At 52.1% G+C, this 21,399-nt stretch overlaps 1 protein-coding gene across 3 annotated transcripts; it reads left to right on the top strand.

Annotated features, from left to right (window-relative positions):
- The first annotated feature begins 10,137 nt into the window (after positions 1-10,137).
- Positions 10,138-20,702, top strand: PROC (protein C, inactivator of coagulation factors Va and VIIIa). 3 transcript variants are annotated; one of them, XM_061432265.1, is made up of 10 exons: positions 10,141-10,226; positions 10,998-11,134; positions 11,550-11,640; positions 13,070-13,236; positions 14,805-14,829; positions 14,948-15,085; positions 15,187-15,321; positions 17,686-17,834; positions 18,769-18,886; positions 20,017-20,702. In XM_061432265.1, the coding sequence occupies exons 1-10, from the start codon at positions 10,181-10,183 to the stop codon at positions 20,592-20,594; spliced, it is 1,584 nt and encodes a 527-aa protein (XP_061288249.1). In that variant the 5' UTR covers positions 10,141-10,180; the 3' UTR covers positions 20,595-20,702. The 3 variants fall into 3 exon arrangements, with proteins under 3 accessions (XP_061288257.1, XP_061288249.1, XP_061288266.1); XM_061432273.1 differs by lacking the exon at positions 10,998-11,134 and having other exon boundaries at positions 10,138-10,226; positions 11,554-11,640; XM_061432282.1 differs by lacking the exon at positions 10,998-11,134 and having other exon boundaries at positions 10,164-10,226.
- The last annotated feature ends 697 nt before the right edge of the window (positions 20,703-21,399 follow it).

Here is a 21,399-nt window from a genome sequence, read left to right as displayed (position 1 = left end):
AATGAAATTGGATCTTAAAAGTTCTCATCAAAATAAAAATATTATAACTGGATAAGGTGACAGATGGTTACTAAACTTATTGTGGTCATCATTTTGTAATGTACATATATGTCAGATCATATTGTATACCTTAAACTAATATATGTTAACTATATTTCAATAAAACTGAAAAAAGTCTCCATATTAAAAAATCAATTGTATTTCTATATACTAGCAACCAACAATTCCAAATTGTAATCTTTAGAATTCCACTTATAATAACATTTTTTTAAATTTTAATTTTATTTTATTTTTAAACTTTATGTAATTGTATTAGTTTTGCCAAACATCAAAATGAATCACATAAGTGCTTCATTGGTGGTCCAGTGGTTAAGAATCCACCTGCCGATGCAGGAGATAGGGGTTTGTTTCCTGGTTGAAGAATATCCCACACGCTGCAGAGCAACTAACCTGTGTGTCACAACTACTGAGCCCATGTGCTATGCTGTGCTTAGTCGCTCTGTCGTGTCCAACTCTTTGCGACCCCTTGGACTGTAGCCCACCAGACTCTCTGTCCATGGGGATTCTCCAGGCAAGAATACTGGAGTGGGTTGTAGTGCTCTCCTCCAGGGGATCTTCCCAACCCAGGGATTGAACCCAGGTCTCCTGCATTGCAGGCAGATTCGTCACTGCCTGAGCCACCTGGGAAGCCCATGAGCCACACTGTTGAAACTGGGTCCCCTAGAGCCCATGCTCCACAGCAAGAGACGCCACCACAATGTGAAGCCCACACCCTGCAACTAGAGCAAGGCCATAGTAACAAAGACCCAGCACAGCCGGAAATAAATAAATCTTAAACATGAATTATGGAGGAGGCAATGGCACCCCACTCCAGTACTCCTGCCTGGAAAATCCCATGGACGGAGGAGCCTGGTAGGCTGCAGTCCACGGGGTCGCTAAGAGTCAGACATGACTTCACTTTCACTTTTCACTTTCATGCATTGGAGAAGGAAATGGCAACCCACTCCAGTGTTCTTGCCTGGAGAATCCCAGGGACGGGGAGCCTGATGGGTTGCCGTCTCTGGGGTTGCACAGAGCTGGACACTGAAGCGAGTTAGCAGTAGCAGTAAACATGAATTAAGTAGGGATACATTTAACAATATATTTAAGACCTGCACACTGAAAACTATCAAACTTTCGTGAGAAATTAACAAAGACTTTAAAAAAAATAGAGAGAAATACCATGCTAATAGATCAGAAGACTCAGTGTTGAGATGTCTCTTCTGCCCATATTGTTCTATAGAGTCAACTCAACCCCATTCAAAATTCCAGCAAGCATTCTTTAGGTAGAAATTGATTCTAAAATGTGTGTAGATGATACTGGATGCTTGGGGCTGGTGCACTGGGACGACCCAGAGGGATGGTATGGGGAGGGAGGAGGGAGCAGGGTTCAGATGGGGAACACATGTATACCTGTGGCGGATTCATTTCGATATTTGGCAAAACTAATACAATTTTGTAAAGTTTAAAAAAATAAAATTAAAAAAATAAAATGTGTGTAGAAATTGATTCTAAAATGTGTGTAGAAATGCAAAGGACCTAGAATAGCCAAAATAATTTTGAAAAAAAAAAAAAAGCTGGAGGATTTACACTACCCGATTTCATAATTCAGTAGAGTGCTGTAACAGTGACCAGGAAATTAAGACAATATGATGCAGGCATAAGGAGGAACAGATCGATCAATAGAATAAAATATAGACTTCCCTGGTGGCGTAGTGGATGAGAATCCGCCTGCCAAGGCAAGGGACGTGGGTTCGATCCCTGGTGTGAAAGGGTTCCACGTGGTGCGGGGCTGCTATGCAACTAAGTGAAGTCGGTGCTCTGCAAGGAGAGAAGCCACCACCTGCCGCAACTAGAGAAAGCCCCCGCAAAGCAACAAAGACCTGGCGTTGACCAAGATAAATAAAATCTTTCTTAAAAATATAGTGCAGATATAGACACATGTATATATGGTTAGTCGATTTTTAACAAAATATCAAGTGATGACACTGATGGGAAAGTGACAGAGTTTGTCGCAAATGCGGCTGGAACAACTCGATATCCATATAGAGAAAAAAATTAAAGCACTAATCTATGCCTCAGACTATATATAAAAATTAATAAATTCCAAATGGGTTGGAGACCCAAATGCAAAAGCTAAAACCATAAAGCTTCTAGAAGAAAACAAGAGAAAGCCTTTGTGAGCTACATGATCTAAGGCAAAGATTTCTTAGGTAGGATACAAAAACCACACAAAAAAATTGATAATTGGACTTCATCAAAATTAAAAATATTTGCTCATGAAAAGACACTGTTAAGTAATAAAAGACAAACCATTGACTGAAAGAAAATTTTATGTGACAGAAGACTTTGTGCCAGAATATATAAAAATTCTCAAAACTCAATATAAAAAATAGGTCAAAGATTTAAAGCATCACATAACCAAAAGAAGGTATATAAATGTCAGGTGAAAGTGAAGTAGCTCAGTCGCGTCAGACTCTTTGCGACACCATGGGCTGTAGCCTACCAGGCTCCTCCGTCCATGGGATTCTCCAGGCAAGAGTACTGGAGTGGGGTGCCACTTCCTTCTCCAGGGGATTTTCCCAACCCAGGGATCGAACCCGGGTCTCCCGCATTGGAGGCAGACACGTTAACCTCTGAGCCACCAGGGAAGCCCTAAATGTCAGGTAAGCACATGAAAAAGATGCTTACCATCATTAGTAATTAGGGAAGTAAAAATTCAAGCTACAACCCAAAGAACTGACCACACCAAATGCTGGGGAGGATGCAGAGCAATTAGAACATGTGTATGTTGTGAGTTTTCCAAATTTGCCAGCATACTGAGTGCAGCACTTTCATAGCATCATCTTTTAGGATTTGAAATAGCTCAGCTGGAATTCCATCACCTCCACTAGCTTTGCTCATAGTGATGCCTCCTAGGGCCCACTTGACTTCATACTCCAGGATGTCCAGCTCTAGGTGAGTGATCACACCATGGTTGTCCAGATCATTGAGAACTTTTCTGCATGGTTCTTCCGTGTATTCTTGCCACCTCTTCTTAAGCTCTTCTGCTTCTGTTAGGATGAGATGTTTAGATTGCATCACCAATTCAATGGACATGACTTTGAGCAAACTCCAAGAGATAGTGCAGGACAGAGGAGCTTGGTGTGCTACAGTCCTCGGGGTTGCAGAGTCAGACACAGCTTAGCAACTGAACAATAACAACAAAATGTTGCTGGTGGGGATGCAAAATGGTATAAGCCACTTTTGAAAACAGTTTTGCTTTCACTCTTTTTTTTTTTTTTAAGTAAACATGTACTTACCATATGACTCAGCAATCCCATTCCTAGATATTTGCCTACAAGGAAAGAAAACATATACCCACGCAAAACCCTGTGTGTGAGTGTGCTGCTGCTGCTGCTACTGTTGCTAAGTCGCTTCAGTTGTGTCCGACTCTGTGCGACCCCATAGACGGCAGCCCACCAGGCTCCCCCATCCCTGGGATTCTCCAGGCAATTACACTGGAGTGGGTTGCCATTGCCTTCTCCGGTGAGTGTTCTAGCAGTTTTATTTAATAATAGCCCATAACAGGCAAACAGATAACAATATGTGGCAGTTCTGTATAATGGAAACTATTCAGCAACCGAAAGAAACTACTGATATACACATCAACATGGATAAATCTGAAAAGCTTCACGGTGAATGAAAAAGCCAGTTTTAAAAGGTTACATACTGTAAGGATTCCATGTTTCTATCATTCTATAGGAAACAACAGAAATCAGATCAGTGACTGCTAGGGGCTGGGGATAAGACACAGGGTGACTTTGTGAGGGTGTTAAAAATGACCCATTTAATGCTTGTGCTGCTGGTTACACTATTACATACATTTGTCAGAACAGATCCGTTCATTCAAGATGAGTGAATTTTACTGCTTGTAAATTATACTGCACACCTATTTTTTTAAAAAAAGGAATGAAATAATGCCATTTGCAGCAATACTGATGCACCTAGAGATTACCATACGAAGTGAAGTAAGTCAGACAGAGAAAGACAAATAGCAAAAGATGTCACTTATATGTGGAATCTTAAAAAATGGTGCAGATGAACCTGTTTATAGAACAGAAACAGACCCCTAGACTTAGAGGGCAGGCTTACGGTTGCCAAGGCAGAAAGCTGGGGAGAGCGATGAATTGGGAGGATGGGACTGGCACATGAATGCTTCCCTGGTGGCTCAGAGGTTAAAGCGTCTGCCTTCAATGCAGAAGCCCCGGGATCAATCCCTGGGTCAGGAAGATCCCCTGGAGAAGGAAATGGTAATGCACTCCAGTATTCTTGCCTGGGGAATCCCACGTAGCCCTGGTAGGCTACAGTCCACGGGGTCACAAAGAGTCAGATACAACTGAGTGACTTCACTTTCTTTCAAAATGAAAACAGGTCAACAAGGACCTACTGTAGAGCCCAGCAGTTATACTCAACACTCTGCAATGACCTATATGGGAAAAGAATCTGAAAAAGCATAGATGCATGAATGTGTGAAAGATGCTCAGTCATGTCCAACTTCTTGAGACCCTATGGACTATACAGTCCATGGAATTCTGCAGGCCAGAATACTAGAGTGAGTAGCCGTTCCCTTCTCCAGGGGATCTTTCCAACCCAGGGATCGAACCCAGGCAGATTCTTTACCACCTTAGCCACCAGGGAAACCCAGATATATGAATATGTATAATTAAATCACTTTCAGTTCAGTTCAGTTCCGTCGCTCAGTCGTGTCCGACTCTTTGCGACCCCATGAATCACAGCATGCCAGGCCTCCCTGTCCATCACAAACTCCCGGAGTTCACCCAGACTCACGTCCATCGAGTCAGTGATGCCATCTAGCCATCTCATCCTCTGTCGTCCCCTTCTCCTCCTGCCCCCAATCCCTCCCAGCATCAGAGTCTTTTCCAATGAGTCAACTCTTCGCATGAGGTGGCCAAAGTACTGGAGTTTCAGCTGTAGCATCATTCCTTCCAAAGAAATCCCAGGGCTGATCTCCTTCAGAATGGACTGGTTGGATCTTCTTGCAGTCCAAGGGACTCTCAAGAGTCTTCTCCAACACCACAGTTCAAAAGCATCAATTCTTCGACGCTCAGCTTTCTTCACAGTCCAACTCTCACATCCATACATGACCACAGGAAAAACCACAGCCTTGACTAGACGGACCTTTGTTGGCAAAGTAATGTCTCTGCTTTTCAATATGCTATCTAACTTTGGTCATAACTTTTCTTCCAAGGAGTAAGCATCTTTTAATTTCATGGCTGCAGTCACCATCTGCAGTGATATTGGAGCCAAAAAAAATAAAGTCTGACACTGTTTCCACTGTTTCCCCATCTATTTCCCATGAAGTGATGGGATCAGACGCCATGATCTTCATTTTCTGAATGTTGAGCTTTACCAACTTTTTCACTCTCCACTTTCACTTTCATCAAGAGGCTTTTGAGTTCCTCTTCACTTTCTGCCATAAGGGTGGTGTCATCTGCATATCTGAGGTTATTGACATTTCTCCTGGCAATCTTGATTCCAGCTTGTGCTTCCTCCAGCCCAGCGTTTCTCATGATGTACTCTGCATATAAGTTAAATAAGCAAGGTGACAATATTCAGCCTTGACGTGCTCCTTTTCCTATTTGGATTCAGTCAGTTGTTCCATGTCCAGTTCTAACTATTGCTTCCTGACCTGCATATAGGTTTCTCAAGAGGCAGGTCAGGTGGTCTGGTATTCCCATCTCTTTCAGAATTTTCCACAGTTTATTGTGATCCACACAGTCAAAGGTGTTGGCAGAGTCAATAAAGCAGAAATAGATGTTTTTCTGGAACTCTCTTGCTTTTTCGATGATCCAGCGGATGTTGGCAATTTGATCTCTGGTTCCTCTGCCTTTTCTAAAACCAGCTTGAACATCTGGAAGTTCATGGTTCATGTATTGCTGAAGCCTGGCTTGGAGAATTTTGAGCATTACTTTACTAGCGTGTGAGATGAGCTGTACATCTAAAACTAACCCAGCATTGTGAATTAACCGTATTCCAATATAAAATTAAAAAGAACCAATGTGCCATTGTGCTGTTGACACTGGACTGTATCTATTCATCTCCACTTCTTAACAGGGAACCCACCTACCCAGGACTGTCTCCTCTCTTCACCCTTCCCAGGGTGAGCCCTGAGTAGCCTGGCTTCTACGCCAGAAGACACAAATGGACACCAGGCAAGGGGAGAGGCAGGGGGTGAGGGCAGAGGCTCCCTGTAAGCCTTCACACCTCTAATCACTCTCGCCAGTACGTGAACTCATGTTGGGTTCTGACACCTGTTTCCAGAGTCAGCTGATACTAGGTAGGCACGCCCGCCAGACCTTGGGGATCTCGGGTGACTCAGCATTCAGAGCTGATGGCTGGTAACCTGCAACACAGATGGCAGCTGCTCTTCCTCTCCTGCTAACCGCCGCCTCCACTGGCAGTTGTGAAAGGGGACCCCATTCCTGCTGGGCTTTGATCTTCCCCTTCTCTCTGACATATTTGGGGAGCAGGGAAGAGAAAATTGTCAGTTAATCAGTCACGTGGGCTTCCCTGGTGGCTCAGAGGGTAAAGAATCTGCCTGCAATGCAGGGGACCCAGGTTTGATCCCTGGGTCGGGAAGATCCCCTGGAGAAGGAAATGCCAACCCACTCCAGTATTCCTTTTTTTTTTTTCCACTCCAGTATTCTTGCCTTAAGAATTCCATGGACAGAGGAGCCTGGCGGGCTGCAGTCCATGGCATCACAAAGAGCGGGACACAACTGAGCGACTAACACTTCGACTTTTCAATCACTTGTTAAGTCCCAGGCCCTGTCCACCTTGTAGAAACGATCTGAAAGCCCATGTACCCTGCTGCTGCTGCTGCTAAGTCGCTTCAGTCGTGTCCGACTCTGTGCGACCCCAGAGACGGCAGCCCACCAGGCTCCACCATCCCTCGGGATTCTCCAAGCAAGAACACTGGAGTGGGTTGTATTCCACGACGAGAAAAGTCACCACAAGGGGGACCCCGTGCGCCACAGTGAGGAGTAGCCCCCACTGGCTGCAACTCGAGAAAACCTGCGCAGAGCAGCAAAGACCCAGTGCAGCCAGAAATAAACTATAAACACACATATATAATATACATCTATATATTATATACATATTATCATATATCTATATACACACACACTATTTGATCCCCATACCAACCACCTGGGTGGATGCTCTTCTTGGCCTCATTTCCAGAAAAGAAACTAAGGCCCAGGGAAGTTAACCCAGCCAGGAAAGAACCAAGATGAGGTTTAAACCTGTGTGAGCCTGATCCCAAAGGGGAGGTTTTTGAGCGTCCCACCGCTGGATGCCACCTGATAATTCTGGCTTTTGTTTTTTACCTCACACCTTTGCTTCCCGTACCTTCTCCCGCGTCCTCACAAATTCGGGCAATTCCCTGCACGCAGACTCCTTCCCGTCTCTCAACCGTCTCTAACCGGAATGCCTGAGTTCTGCTCTAGCATCTGACTCAACTTGACTGAATCGGACCAACTCACACCTAGGAAGAGCAACCCCAGAGACAGATAAGGTCAGTCGGCTACGTCCACCACGCCGGGTGAAGCTGCCCGGGCCGGAACCCTTCCGCGGGACCAGGGCAGCGCCCCCTGCTGGAAGGCTGTCGCAATTGAGCAGAGATGCCGCATACCTGGACTCACCCGGACACTCCAGGTGATGCCTGCCTTTCAGAGTCAGCAGAACTTGGTAAGAGCTGGTGGCACTGACCTTCTCTGCTTCAGGGAGGCGACCCGAGTCTCCTGCGCTGGCTGCAGATGCCCTGGCTCTTCTAGGTACTGATGCTTTGGCATCTCGGCTGGTTTGGAGGTGGGCGCCTCTGGCAGAGTCCCTTATTCTTGGTCAGGGTTTGTGGTGGACCCTAAGTAAACTTCACACGGAGCTGACCTTCTGGGCTAGGCTGGGGAGCAGGCGGGAGGTAAGGAGATGGCAGGGGAGAGAAGATGGGCAGGAGTCCCCGTGAACAAGCACAGAGCCTTGCACTTGGAAGGTGAAATGAGGGATAGCAGGCTGTGGGGTAAAAGTGATGCTGCAGACTCATGGGGGAGGACCCTGGAGCTAGCATGGGGGTGCAGGGGGCATCTTTATACATTCCTTGGCTGTGAAAGCCGCCCCTCTTGTGTGGTTGGGCACATGGTCTTCATGCTTCCTGCCCAAGTCATCAGGACCATGACTTCCTTTCTCCATGCAGCAGCCCCAGACCTTACAAACAGCCACTGACTCTCCTCTTGCCAGAAGCTCCATCCCAAACTCTGTCTTTTCCTCCTCCCCGCCTGAGGGCCCTTCCTCTCTTACCTGGGTCCTGCCTGCCTTCTGATGTCCAGCTGAAGCTGGACTCCTTCAGGTAGCCTTCCCTGGTCACCCTACTCGCTCTGATTTCCCTCTCTTTCATAAGCATCGCCATCTTCACCAGCCACTTGGCCTCTGCACAGTGCGTCTGCCTTGTTAGACGTTCATCCTGTTTCTCTGGTTTTCTCCAGTGGGCCGTGTGGGCAGCATAAGGGCCTTGTACTTCACAACCAGGAACAGTGCTGTACCCCAGGAGGAGGTGTCTGGTTGCAAGGAGACTTTAAGGAAAGAGGGGATTTCCCACGAGGGCAGGGAGACCCCCATGAAGCCAAACATAGGTTGTGCCCCAGTCATGATGAAGTAGGCTGCTACTGCTCCCCTTGCCCTGACTCTCCAGGTCTTCGTGGTCTGTCTCTCTCTGTACGTCTACATCTTTCTCCTCATCAGCCTCCTCTGCTTTAAGCTCAGACATGTGTATCTAAGCTCTGGCTTCAAACCCTGTGAGTCCTGTGCTCAGTGGAATAAGACTGATGCCCCACTCCTGCGGGCTTGGGGAGAGAATCTGTTTGACTCCTGGGTCAGGGGACTTCCTGGTACTCTCACCAGAGGTCAGCAGGGCAGAGTCACATGAGCTGTGCAAGGGCTGGACTCTGAGGAGTGTGGTCAAGTCCTCCAAGGAGGAAGTGGGCTTTGGAAGAAGCGGGGCATTTCTAGGACAGGAAGGAAGATGCGTGATAAGGGCTGATGGACCGCAGCGCCAGGGCCAAGGTTCCAGGTCAAACCCTTTACTTCTGCTCCTGCCCTTTCTGACTGGTCACAAACGGACGGCAGACTTTCCACAATTCTGTTGACTTTTCTCACTTGCTCACAAAAGTAGGTGAGAGGTGCCCGAAGTGCTGGAAAGACCTGAGTTCTAATCCAGACCTGCCATTTACAGGCTCCGTGAATTTGGTCCAATGTCAAAAGACTTCTGAGTGTCCTCATCTGCAAACCTGAGGTTATGGAAGTAGCGATGTGCAGCTGTGTGTGGTGGGAGAGGGTGACAGTTACGGGAGCAGCTGGAGCTGAGGGTTTAGCTGAGTATTGGCACCCATGAGGTAGAGAGCCTGAGAGGCAAATCTTTTACTGTTTTTACATCACATCATGATGTTATCAGGAAGGCAGGCCATTGAATAAGTAACAATGTTTCTCTTATGCTGACACATAAAATAGACGCATCTTGTAACTAATGGCATCCTGCATGCATGCTAAGCCGCTCAGTTGTGTCTGACTCTTTGTGACCCTGTGGACTGTAGCCCGCCAGGTTCCTCTGTCCATGGGATTCTCCAGGCAAGGATACTGGAGTAGGTTGCCATATCCTTCTTCAGGGGACACTCCCAACCCAGGGATCAAACCCGTATCTCTTATGTCTCCTGCATCGGCAGGTTTGTGTGTGTGTGTTTTACCACTAGCGCCACCTGGGAAGCCCAGTGGCATCTTAGATTTGGTGAAATAACATTATCAGTTGTGCTGATCTGAGGCAAACGGCAATAGCACTGGGTAAAAATGTCCTCATCTGTGAAAAGGGGACAGTGTCCCTCCTTTAGCCAGCTGCTCTGAGGCTACAACGAGGCCACGGCTGGAGGTGCCTGCCCTCGCCTCCCTCCCACTGCTGGGGCACAGGGGGCTTGGGGCAAACAGAGCTGTCCTGAGCCGGGAACTTGTTTGTTTATCTGTGCAGGGGGAGGCCTCTGCACCGAGGGCCAAGCAAATATTTGTGGTTGTGGATTAACTCCAGTTCCAGGCTGTCATGGCGGCAGGAGGGCAACCTCGCAGTTTCTCCGTGGCCCACCCCAGTAAGTCCCCTTCGAGGCAGGTCTGTGACAGGGGCTGGAGGAAGGGAGCAGGCCTGAAGGTGGGATCTTCTCACCAGGGTTCGAGAAGCTGGCTGGAGCTTGGCGTAAGGAAATCGCAGCTCTGCCAGCAGCCAGGCCAAAGCTCTGGTTGGCATTCCTCGGGTTTGGGTGCCATGGTTCCCAGGGGCTTTCTTCCCAGACTCTGAGGGAGGTGGGAGTTGGCTGAGGGCCTCCAGATCTGAGCCATCATCAGAGGCAGCTGGAGCCCCGGGGTGACCAGGGGTGCCCGCCCCACCCCCACTTCTACTTGTAAACCCTTTAAACAAAAGTCAGAACTAGCCTCAGAGGGAGTCAGCAAAGGTGGGAGGGGAAGGTGGGAGGTCAGCAGGGAGGGGGTGCTGGTGGGGCACCCCCTCAGCCTGGGGGGCAGCGGGGCGCCTAGGTTTCTGGCCTGAAGTGCTATGTCTTTTCTGTGGCCTTGGGGCTCGCCTGGTGTTTTGGGGCAGGGGTTAAAGTTCCAGGTCTGGAGCCACACGGGCCTGAACTTGAGTACTAACTCTTCCACTTCCTGGTTGGGAGTGTTTGATGTGTGACTTCTCTCCTGCGAGCCTCAATCCCCGCTCTGTGAAATGGGGTGACACCGTGAACACCTCTCTCTCGAGTAGTGGTGAGCCTCAGCTGACATACTAGTAGCTCGAGCTTACTGAGCATTTGCTATGCACAAACCTATTCAACAGCTTTATGTAGATTAACTCATTTAATTCTCACAAGAACCAGATAAGGCAGAAATACAGTTTTCCCATCCATTTTACAAACGAGGAGACGGAGGAGCAGTAAGGGCTCTTGCCCAGCAACCCTGTCCTGGAGCTGGGATTCGCTCTGACTTGGTGACCCGCCCTCTGAACCAGGTACAAATTGCTTGAAAGGCACCATGAGTGTCCAGTAAATGTTAGTTATGACTCTTGGCCTGACTTGTAGACTGGCAGAGGCACCACCCCCAAGCCCTCATCAGGGGAGGGCACAAACCCTTCAGTGCCGAGTCCCCTTTGATCTTCCCCAGGTTGCTGCCCCTTCCACTTCCTCTCTTCACCCTGCAGACTCAGGGCGTGTGACTTTAGCTCTGTATAGAGAAGCGGATCCCTGGGACCTCTGACCCCAGCTTCTGCCCTGGCGACCAGCGCGCTCACACATACACACACACACACACACACACACACACACACACAGAGGCTTGTTCACTCAGCTCCCACGGTGGGGGCAGGGCGTGGCGGTGGGCACAGTGGGACCTGGTGGGGCTGCTGGAAGCTCAGAAGTCCTCCTCAGACAGGTGGCTGCAGCTTCAGAATGTGGCAGCTTACAAGCCTCTTACTGTTCGTGACCATCTGGGGAATTTCCAGCACACCAGCTCCTCCTGGTAAGGCCATGCTCCCCTTCCCCGCTCCCTGGGACCCTCGGGGTCTTCATACCTTTCTCCATCTCCTCTGAGCCTCAGGGTGAGGTGTGAACAGGGAGGACGTGAGTGAGGGCAAGAGCAGCAGGGCATGCAGGGTCTGAGTACTGAGATGATGACCCGGAGCCCCTGGGGCACGCCCTTCCTCCTCCCTGGTGGGGAGTGGTCACACAGTCCCCTGGCTTTCCCTCTCCACTACTCCCTCCCTCAACTGTGTAAACTCCAGGCCCAGCTGCCACCCATCCTACCCCAGGGCAGTCTCTCCTCCTAAAATGCTCATCTGCTGCCCTGAGAACTGGAGGCCGGAATGCAGGGGGAGGGGAGGCCTGTGGGAGAAATGAGCTGCCTGGCTTATTAGGCAAGCCATTCCCCCACCTTCTGGGGCCGCAACAGGCTGTTTCTTACATTTCTGCCTCTTCTTGAGTGGCTGGTCTGCCGGGGGTGCCTTCCTCCCCACCCCCAACCCTGGTCCATGTGGCTCCTAAGGCCAGACTCAGTTCCAGCACATCTTCCTTCCCCAAGGATGCCCTTCCTGGCCACGGCATCCTGGAGTCTCTCTTTTACACTACCCAACTCGGTCCCTCCACTGCAGCTATCCCCCTGCATCCAAGGCAGACACCTTTCAGAGCCTGGGGATATAATGGTGCTCCCTGGGTGGCTGCGCTGCTCCTGTCCAGGTGTTCCTGCCCAAGGGGAAGGGCATGGGAAAGTCATCATGGGGTGGGGGAGGGGAGAGCAGGGAGGCTGGAGCGAGGGAGTCAAGATAGGGTGCCTCAAGGGGTACTTGGAGAACAATGAGGCCCATTTAACTCTGCAGTTGAACAATACCAAGAGGAGTGAAAGTCGCTCAGTAGCATCAGACTCTTTGTGACCCCACGAACTATAGCCTGCCCGGCTCCTCTGTCTATGGAATTCTCCAGGCCAGAATACTGGAGTAGGTTGCTTTTCCCTTCTCCAGGGGATCTTCCTGACCCAGGAATGGAACCAGGGTCTCCTGCACTGCAGGCGGGTTCTACCAGCTGAGCCACCAGGGAAGCCCAGTAATAGTAGTAGCACGTGGCACTGGTCACTGGCTGCTCATTTCTGCGCTTGGCACTGTCCTAAGTGTTTTACATGATTATCTCATCCTCATCTTTTGATGAATAAACCAAAGTGAAGAGAGGTAAAGGCTTGCTCAAGGTCACATGGAGATTGGGTTGGGTCTGTCTGTCTTAGCACACGCACTCCGAATGGTCAAGTGTCGGGTCCTCAGATGACCTGTCACCTCCTTCGGGAGAAGGAGGCGTGCAGGGGAGGAGGGGAACCAAGATGCAAACCTGCCCAGGGTCTCTCCCCAGTGGGGGCCCCTCACGGCAGGCCCCCCACCAAAGTCAGCTCCCCGTCCCCATCCCAGACTCAGTGTTCTCCAGCAGCCAGCGTGCCCACCAAGTGCTGCGGATCCGCAAACGTGCCAACTCCTTCCTGGAGGAGCTGCGGCCCGGCAACGTGGAGCGTGAGTGCTCAGAGGAGGTCTGTGAGTTCGAGGAAGCTCGGGAGATTTTCCAAAACACGGAAGACACAGTAAGGCCGCCCGACTGGGTGCAGAGCATGAGGCTCAGGGGTGGGACCTGGAGGAGCAGCCTGGGGTCCTTGGGAGGTGGGCAGAGGATGCCAGCCCCTTGCCCTCCCAGCTTGCTGGGGTGCAGCCGTGGCGTAAATGGCCCTACGGTCTTGGTCAGGGCACACAGGACTCCAAAAAACAACTCTGCAATGAGCATGAAGAGTCTGGGAAGCTTTGGGCCGGGTTCCCACTCAGTCCCACAGGAGGCAGTTCAGCCCCTGTTCACCTGCAACTGGCCACCACTGCCTCCTTCTCCTCTCTCCCTGTGGCCAAAAGGCCACCACTGCTTCCACACCGCACCCCTGCTTAACTGCTCATCAGGCGACCCAAGACTCTGATGTCTCTGCACACACACCCACTCTGTGCCTCAGAGTCTCCAGGGCTGAAATCTGGTTGCTCAGGGCATCTAAAGAAAGGGTCTGTCCTCTGTACCCCAGAGCTCCGTGGTGGAGACCCTGAGGCGCACTCGGTAGGGGAGGTCGCTTCCTGATACAAGGCTCAGACCCTCTCCAGCTTCAAGAGCTCACTTTAGCTTCTAGGACCTGGGGGCTGTGCCATCACCTGGGGGGCCCTCAAGCTGTCTGTAGGCATGCCCTCCCACTCAGGGCTTTCAGGGCTGAAGGGGGAACTCTGGGCGGCTTTTTCTCTTGCCCTCCTCTACCACGTCCTTGATTAGATCCCCACGGACTCTTTCCTCAAATGGCCTCTTCAGCAGATGCCTAGGTGGCTTTCTGCAGGCATGGCCTGGGCACATCACACCCACCTAACCCGAGTCTCCAGCGGGGGGCTTGTGGCCTGGGCATCAAGCAGTGGATCTCAGGGAATGGTGGTCCCAGCCCAGCAGCAGAAGTGCCACCAGGATGGTGGTTCAGTCACTAAGTCTTGTCCAACTCTTGCGACCCCATGGACTGTAGCCTGCCAGGCCCCTCTGTCCATGGGGTTTTCCAGGCAAGAATACTATAGTGGGTTGCCTGACCCAGGGATCGTACCCAGGTCTCCCGAATTCATGGCAGATTCTTCACCAAGTCACCAGGGAAGCCCAAGCCTGGTTACAAAAGCAGACTTCTTGAACTAGCAAGCTGTGTCTCACCTCCAATGTCCTTTTGGTCACTCAGCTCTGAGCACACCGGTTCAGGGAGACCAGACAGGCTGAGAAAGGAGGGAGGGGCTGGAAAGAGAGAGCAGGGCACTCCGGGGGTGGGGGAGCTTTTGGGTCCCTTCTGCCGCAGTGGCTGCCTTGGTGGCTGCCAGCACCCAGAGCAAGCTTCCAGGGCACGGGGGTCAGGTATGGGATGTGGAGATCGCCAGAGAGGCAAGGAGGAGCCTGGCATTTCTCAGGATACAGCTGCCTCCCCGCCCCGCCCCTCTTCCGCTAAGGGGGTTGACCCCTCCTTGTGTGGGATAATCGCTCCCCTGCCCGCTTAGAGACTGCTCTGCTGGACCTGGGCCAGCGCGGGGAGGGGTCCCAGGGGCTCCCCATTTACACAGGCGGGCTGACGGCCCCTGATGCTGCCACTTCTCTCCGCAGATGGCCTTCTGGTCCAAGTATAGCGGTGAGTGCGCTCCAATCCTCGGGCCGCCATACCTGTGCCCCTCGGGGGTCTCCGGGTCGCTGGGGAACCGGGAGCGGGCTGGCGGCCCGGGTGACGCCCTCTTCACCCCTCGTCGCAGACGGGGACCAGTGCGAGGACCGGCCCTCAGGGAGCCCGTGCGACCTCCCATGCTGCGGACGCGGCAAGTGCATCGATGGCCTGGGCGGCTTCCGCTGCGACTGCGCGGAGGGCTGGGAGGGCCGCTTCTGCTTGCACGGTGAGGGGGCGGGGGCGGCGGGGCGGGGACCTTCCCAGACCCTTGGCCGGCGGGGCGCGTAGAGCCTCGGCGCCCTCGCGGTGCCCTCCGTGTCTGCCCAGAGGTGCGCTTCTCCAACTGCTCGGCGGAAAACGGCGGCTGCGCCCACTACTGCATGGAGGAGGAGGGCCGGCGCCACTGCAGCTGCGCGCCCGGCTACCGGCTGGAGGACGACCACCAGCTCTGCGTGTCCAAGGGTGAGCTCCCTCAACGGGGACCGCACGGGATCCCCGGGCGGTGAGCGAGCCACCGGGCTGAGCCCTAGGCAAGGGAGTGGGAGACGGAGGGTGTCCCCGACGGGTGTCGCGGGTGTCCTGCCCGCTCTTTCCTTCTCTTGCCCAACTTTCTCCAGGGGCCACTGCTCACCTGGGGGACGCCTCCTGGGGCAGGAGCACAGAGGTAGCTCCTCGGATGAGCGGATGTAGAGGGCGCGCCTCCAGCACCCTCCGCATCTATCCTGTGTGTGCTCAGTCGTGTCTGACTCTTTGCGACCCCGTGGACTGTAGCCCACCAGGCTCCTCTGTCCCTGGAAGAATCTTGCCTCTGTCCCAGGCCAGAATCCTGGAGCACGTTGCTATTTCCTTCTCCAGATTCTTCACCAGCTGAGCCACCGTCTTGGATGGCTTTACACCTCCCTTTACCGCTGGCTTCTCTGAAGAGAGCGCAACCTTCTTTTCTGTTTTCCTTTTTATACATTTTAATTTCTATCAGAGTTATATACTTACACAACAATCGGAGTTTGGCGACTCTTACCATGAATTTCAGCAGGTCGTTCCTCAGTGTGGATCTTCTTTCATTCACTGTGTAGCGCCTTTTTCATGTGGAAATTCACATCTTCTACTTCTAGGAATATTTCTTTCGTTATTTCCTTGATGGCTTGACCTTCCTGCTTTCTCTGTTCTCCGTTTCTGCCTCTTCTAATCGGATCTCTTCCCCCGGGGCTGATTTTCTAGTTTTATGATCTCTTCTATTTTCCATCTCTTTGATTCTGTGTTCTTCGTTTGGAGAACTTACCAGGACTCTATAGTCCAGTCCTTTTATAGTCCTTTTACTGAAGAAGAAAAAAAAAAAAAACAGAAAATCTAACTTTTCCTTTTGAAGCAATTAGAGAGTCACAGGAAGTTTCAAAGAAATGCCTGGTGAGCCTGTTGGCCAGTGGCCTTTTCTGTGAGACCATCTGAAGGCTCAGGTCACTGACAAAACCCTGTTGCTCAGATTCTTAGGTCTTTAGGCCATTTTCTGAGAGGAATCATCCAAACTCATGCTTGGGTGGTCCCAGCCTGGCTTCCAGCCCCTTGTGGGGGTGCAGGGGAGAGGAGCTGGCAGTTGCCCAGTCTGCAGGTGTCTGCGTGACTTTCTCTGGCCAGCCTTGTGTATCAGTCTTTCCTGTGGCGTCTCCTTGAGTCCTGAGCTCACAGTCTCTGGTTCACCCTCTTCAGAGAATATACCTAGGGTCTTCTGCGGGGATCAGAGAGGACAGTCAAGTCACTGATGAGGGGTCGAGACAGAAGCCTAGGGCTCTAGCAGTTTCTTTGACAAACTCTCAACATTCCTGCCATACTACCTGCACAGCTTCCTCAGACACACATGGAGGCTTCCTGGGCATCTCTGGGGCTAAGCAGCCTGCTACTGCATCTCCTACGACTGGCTGAGGTTTCGGCTTCCTCAGACGACCAAGTCAGTCACAATGCCCCTCGGCTTCTGGAGCTTTGTTGCTATTGTCTCATCTCCATTTGCTGTCACTGTTCAGTCTCCCTGCTGATGGCTTCCTCTTCCTCCTGCAAGTCTGAATCTCTCCAGCCAGTGTGAAGGGCCCTGGCCTCAGTTCTGTTCTATGCTCTCTCTTCCTGGCAGAGGACCACACAACTGTGCTCAGAGCCACTTTGAGGCTCTCCAGGAGTGCCCACCTCCACCTACCCATGAGTTCTTACCTCTGTTAGGAGCTCGGTAACATCCTAGCGTGAGAGCTCACTGCGCGTCCCAGGGATTATTCCCAACAGCCCTGGTGTGTACTGAACTCCTAGAACTTGAACAAGCTGCCTAAGGACAGGCCACAGGTTAGAGATGCTGCTTGGTCTGACTCTTGCCGTTAAGTGGCACTGTTTGTTAACCGACTGACTGACCTGAGGGGCTTTGCAAGTTGATAGAACTACATGTCTAAGCATCATTTATCCTGCTGCTACTGCTGCTAAGTCACTTCAGTCGTGTCCGACTCTGTGCGACCCCATAGACGGCAGCCCACCAGGCTCCCCCATCCCTGGGATTCTCCAGGCAAGAACAGTGGAGTGGGTTGCCATTTCCTTCTCCAATGCATGAAAGTGAAAAGTCAAAGTGAAGTCACTCAGTCGTCTCCGACTCTTAGCGACCTCATGGACCGCAGCCTTCCAGGCTCCTCTGTCCATGGGATTTTCCAGGCAAGAGTGCTGGAGTGGGGTGCCATTGCCTTCTCCATTTATCCTACAAGGCAGCAAATGAGGCTGCTGGCAGGAGGTGGGCAGACATGGGGGGCAGTCTTGGGAGCAGTGCCTGGCAGGCACTCAGCTGCTTTCTCCTGCTTTCAGTGACGTTCCCTTGTGGGAGGCTAGGGAAGCGAATAGAGAAGAAACGCAAGACCTTGAAACGTGACACAAACCAAGTCGACCAAAAAGACCAGTTGGATCCACGGATTGTCGATGGGCAGGAGGCTGGATGGGGAGAGAGCCCCTGGCAGGTGAGAGGAGAGGCAGTAGTCCACCATCTGGGTCAGGAGTCACTGAGCCCAGTTCCTGTTCTGGAGGCACCAGTGGGGAGGGAAGTGAGCCTTTGCTCGGGGTGGGGAGAGGCAGTGCTAAGGGTAGAGGGTCCCAAAGAAAGATGGTGCTAACCTGATGAGAGAGGAGCAGTTGGGCAGGGTGGAGTGGGCACAGGTGTATGTATCTACAGCACCCTTGGGTGCAGAGCAATCAGGAAGAAGTATAGCTTTAAAAATCAGCTGGAAAGATAATGCTGTGCTGGTGGTGTTTCAGGCAGGGGCCTGCCTGAGGGGAGCAGCGTTTGCATAGCAAAAGGCTAGGAGGGAGGGTTGACCCCTGAGTCCCTCTCCAGCTTCCCCATGGAAACTAACACTTACTTGATGTCTGACTCCCAGGCACTGGGGGTTAGGGTCCCCAGAGATCAATAACCTGGGGACTGGTAGGTCTTGGGGATCTCACCCCCAGGAAGGTCAGGATCCTAAACACACGGCAACCCAATGGGACCAGAGCTGGGATGGCTGGCAGGACAGGGGCTGAGGGAACCTGGAGGGGGACCCCCAAGGGCTCTGGGGGGCCTCAAAGGCTACCCGGGGGACTCGAGGCCCAGCCTTAGCCATCAAGGGTAGGAAAGACTCTTTGCATGCTGCTGAGGGTGATTATAGGAACAGCATGGGCAAACGTGGGGAGACACCCTGGAACAGGCAAACTCTTATCAAACGTGCAGAGGAGAAAGTGCCCAAAAGTCCATGCTGTGTGACCAGGGAACCCAGGAAAGACCTACTTATGCAGCCAGTGTGTTGAGCTTGAGAACCATACATAGGGCTGTGACAAGACCCCAGAGGCCTAAGCGGAGCTGTCAGAAAGCTGTGTTGTGAAGTTGCTGCCCACCACCCCCCACCCCGACTCTTCCAGGCAGTGCTGCTGGACTCCAAGAAGAAGCTGGTCTGTGGGGCAGTGCTAATCCATGTCTCCTGGGTGCTGACGGTGGCCCACTGCTTGGACAGCCACAAGAAGCTCATCGTCAGGCTCGGTGCGGGCTGGAAGCAGGCGGGAGGGTGGCCGGGTTTGGGGAGCCTGGTCTCTGGGGGGCTTGAACCCATGCAGAAGGCATCTGGTGGGAAGAGGGCTGTGTGCTCCCAGCCCGCCCCTCCCATGGTGGGAGTTTAGACACCACAGCACCAGGTAAGTTTGCACGTAAGGGGTTCTCTTTGAATCTGGTGGCCAGGTGTTTATATATGTGTGTTTGCAAGTGAGGGGGTTACACACATACTGTGTCTTCAGTCTCACTGTGTGGAGCAGGCTCTGTGTATGTATCTACAGCACCCTTGGGTGCAGAGACCCAGGAGGTGTCCACATGGCCTGGCCTCAGGGCTGCACTTCACACGGATTGACAGGGATCGACTGTGTAGTGGGAGCCCTGGTATCTGCCACAGCAGCCAGTTGCTCCCCTGCAACAGCCCAGGGCTCCCCAAGCCTGGGCCCCACTCTACCAATTTCTGGGGGTGGCGGCTCTCACTCTAACCATCATGCAAAAAGAAGGAAAAAGATATGTATTGAGAATGACTGACCAGACCCACACTCTCTGCCATTATGTCCAGCACAACCAAAGGCCAGTGGGCTCCCATGGGGCTGGGCTTGGAATAAGAGCCCCACCCCCACTTACTAGGTGCCACCTGCCTCGCCTGAGAAGACCTTGTGTCCTATGTGTGATCCAGATCTTTCTTCCCTGGTTAGAGCCTGTGTGCAGCTGGCCCTCCTCTGGGTCCTGCTGCTCCTGCCCTGCCCCCACTTCAGCAGGCACCCCATTTTCTCTTTGAGGCTCTGGTCTATGTCCCAGGTTTCCAGGGAGCTTCCCTGCTGACTGCCCACTGCTGGTCACTGCCCAAGCCTCACTGCTGCATCTCTGAGCCAGTCCTGAATTCAGACCAGTGTTTGCCCCTTTATGATGGACACTCGTGGGCTGTTAACCTTGATAGGGACCTGAGGCACAGCCCTGTGGCCCAGGACCTGCCAGGGATGCATGGTGACCACTCCCACTGTGGACGCATTCCCTGCCATCCACGAGGGCCCACAGGAGCAGGGCAGTCCTGCTAGCTTCAGCGGGGCCCCTGGAGAAGGACGTTCCCCCAGGCTCACTCTGACAGCCCCACTGCCCTGCAGGGGAGTATGACATGCGGCGCTGGGAGAGCTGGGAGGTGGACCTGGACATCAAGGAGGTCATCATCCACCCTAACTATACCAAGAGCACCAGTGACAACGACATCGCCCTGCTCCGCCTGGCCAAGCCTGCCACTCTTTCGCAGACCATTGTGCCCATCTGTCTCCCGGATAGTGGCCTCTCTGAGCGCAAGCTCACCCAGGTCGGCCAGGAGACTGTGGTGACAGGCTGGGGCTACCGTGACGAGACCAAGAGAAACCGCACCTTCGTCCTCAGCTTCATCAAGGTCCCTGTGGTCCCGTACAATGCATGTGTCCATGCCATGGAAAACAAGATCTCTGAGAACATGCTGTGCGCTGGTATCCTCGGGGACCCGAGGGATGCCTGTGAGGGCGACAGTGGGGGGCCTATGGTCACCTTCTTCCGTGGCACCTGGTTCCTGGTGGGCCTGGTGAGCTGGGGCGAGGGCTGTGGGCGCCTCTACAACTACGGCGTTTACACCAAAGTCAGCCGTTACCTTGACTGGATCTACGGCCACATCAAAGCTCAGGAGGCCCCTCTTGAGAGCCAGGTGCCTTAGCATCCCCCGTCACTTGTGTCTGGGCCCCAGAGGACACCCTTGGATAGGGGCTGGATTGTTGAATGGCAAGATGGAGTACATTAAAAAGGGCTTGCTGCAAGCACACCAGCTATGGCTCTGTCTTTTCAACCCTTTTCTGGGCTGCTCTGGAGGGAAGGATTTTTGGAGCATCTACTGCGTGCCCCACACTTTATGAACAGAATCTTATTTAACTCCTACAGCACCTCTGTGGGGTAGAAAGGAGCGTATCCGAGGTTTGTGGCATCTGAAGCTGGTAACATATAGGAGAGCTCGCTTAATGAAGAAGAACACAAAATGGGACTACAAAAGTGTGAGAGCCCCTTCCAGGACTTTGGAAGGAGCTTGTGTGAGTCAGGGATCCTGATCCAGAGTAAATCCACCTCTGAAGGTAGAGATTGCAGCTCATACTGTATGGGAAGAAACAGGTTCAGGAAGTTTTGCATTGTGAAGCCAAGACCCAAACTGGTCTGACTTCCATCGGGCTGCCCCCCTCTCTTCCTGCTGGCTATGGAGGCCAGCATCGGCCTGGTGTGAGGAGGAGCCAGAGATCCAGAGGGGTTGGTTGAGTCCAGAATGAGCTCATACTGTAAGTGGTGATGCTGTTTAAGAACAATGTCACACAATCAATAAACAAGAGGCTCTGTCTTGACCTGGCCTTATAGGCGTACCTGAATGAGACAGAGAAGTAAGTTAGGATGCACCCAACAGAAAGGGATAGTGGTGAGATAAAGCCAAAACAATTAGTCTAAAGTCATCAGATTAGTCTAACTCTATGTATGCCTCA

The sequence above is a fragment of the Bos javanicus genome, chromosome 2, assembly GCF_032452875.1.
Source record: "Bos javanicus breed banteng chromosome 2, ARS-OSU_banteng_1.0, whole genome shotgun sequence".
In the NCBI taxonomy this organism is placed as follows: domain Eukaryota; kingdom Metazoa; phylum Chordata; class Mammalia; order Artiodactyla; family Bovidae; genus Bos; species Bos javanicus.
Note: the sequence above shows the minus strand (reverse complement) of the source record. Positions and strands in the feature narration are given on the sequence as shown.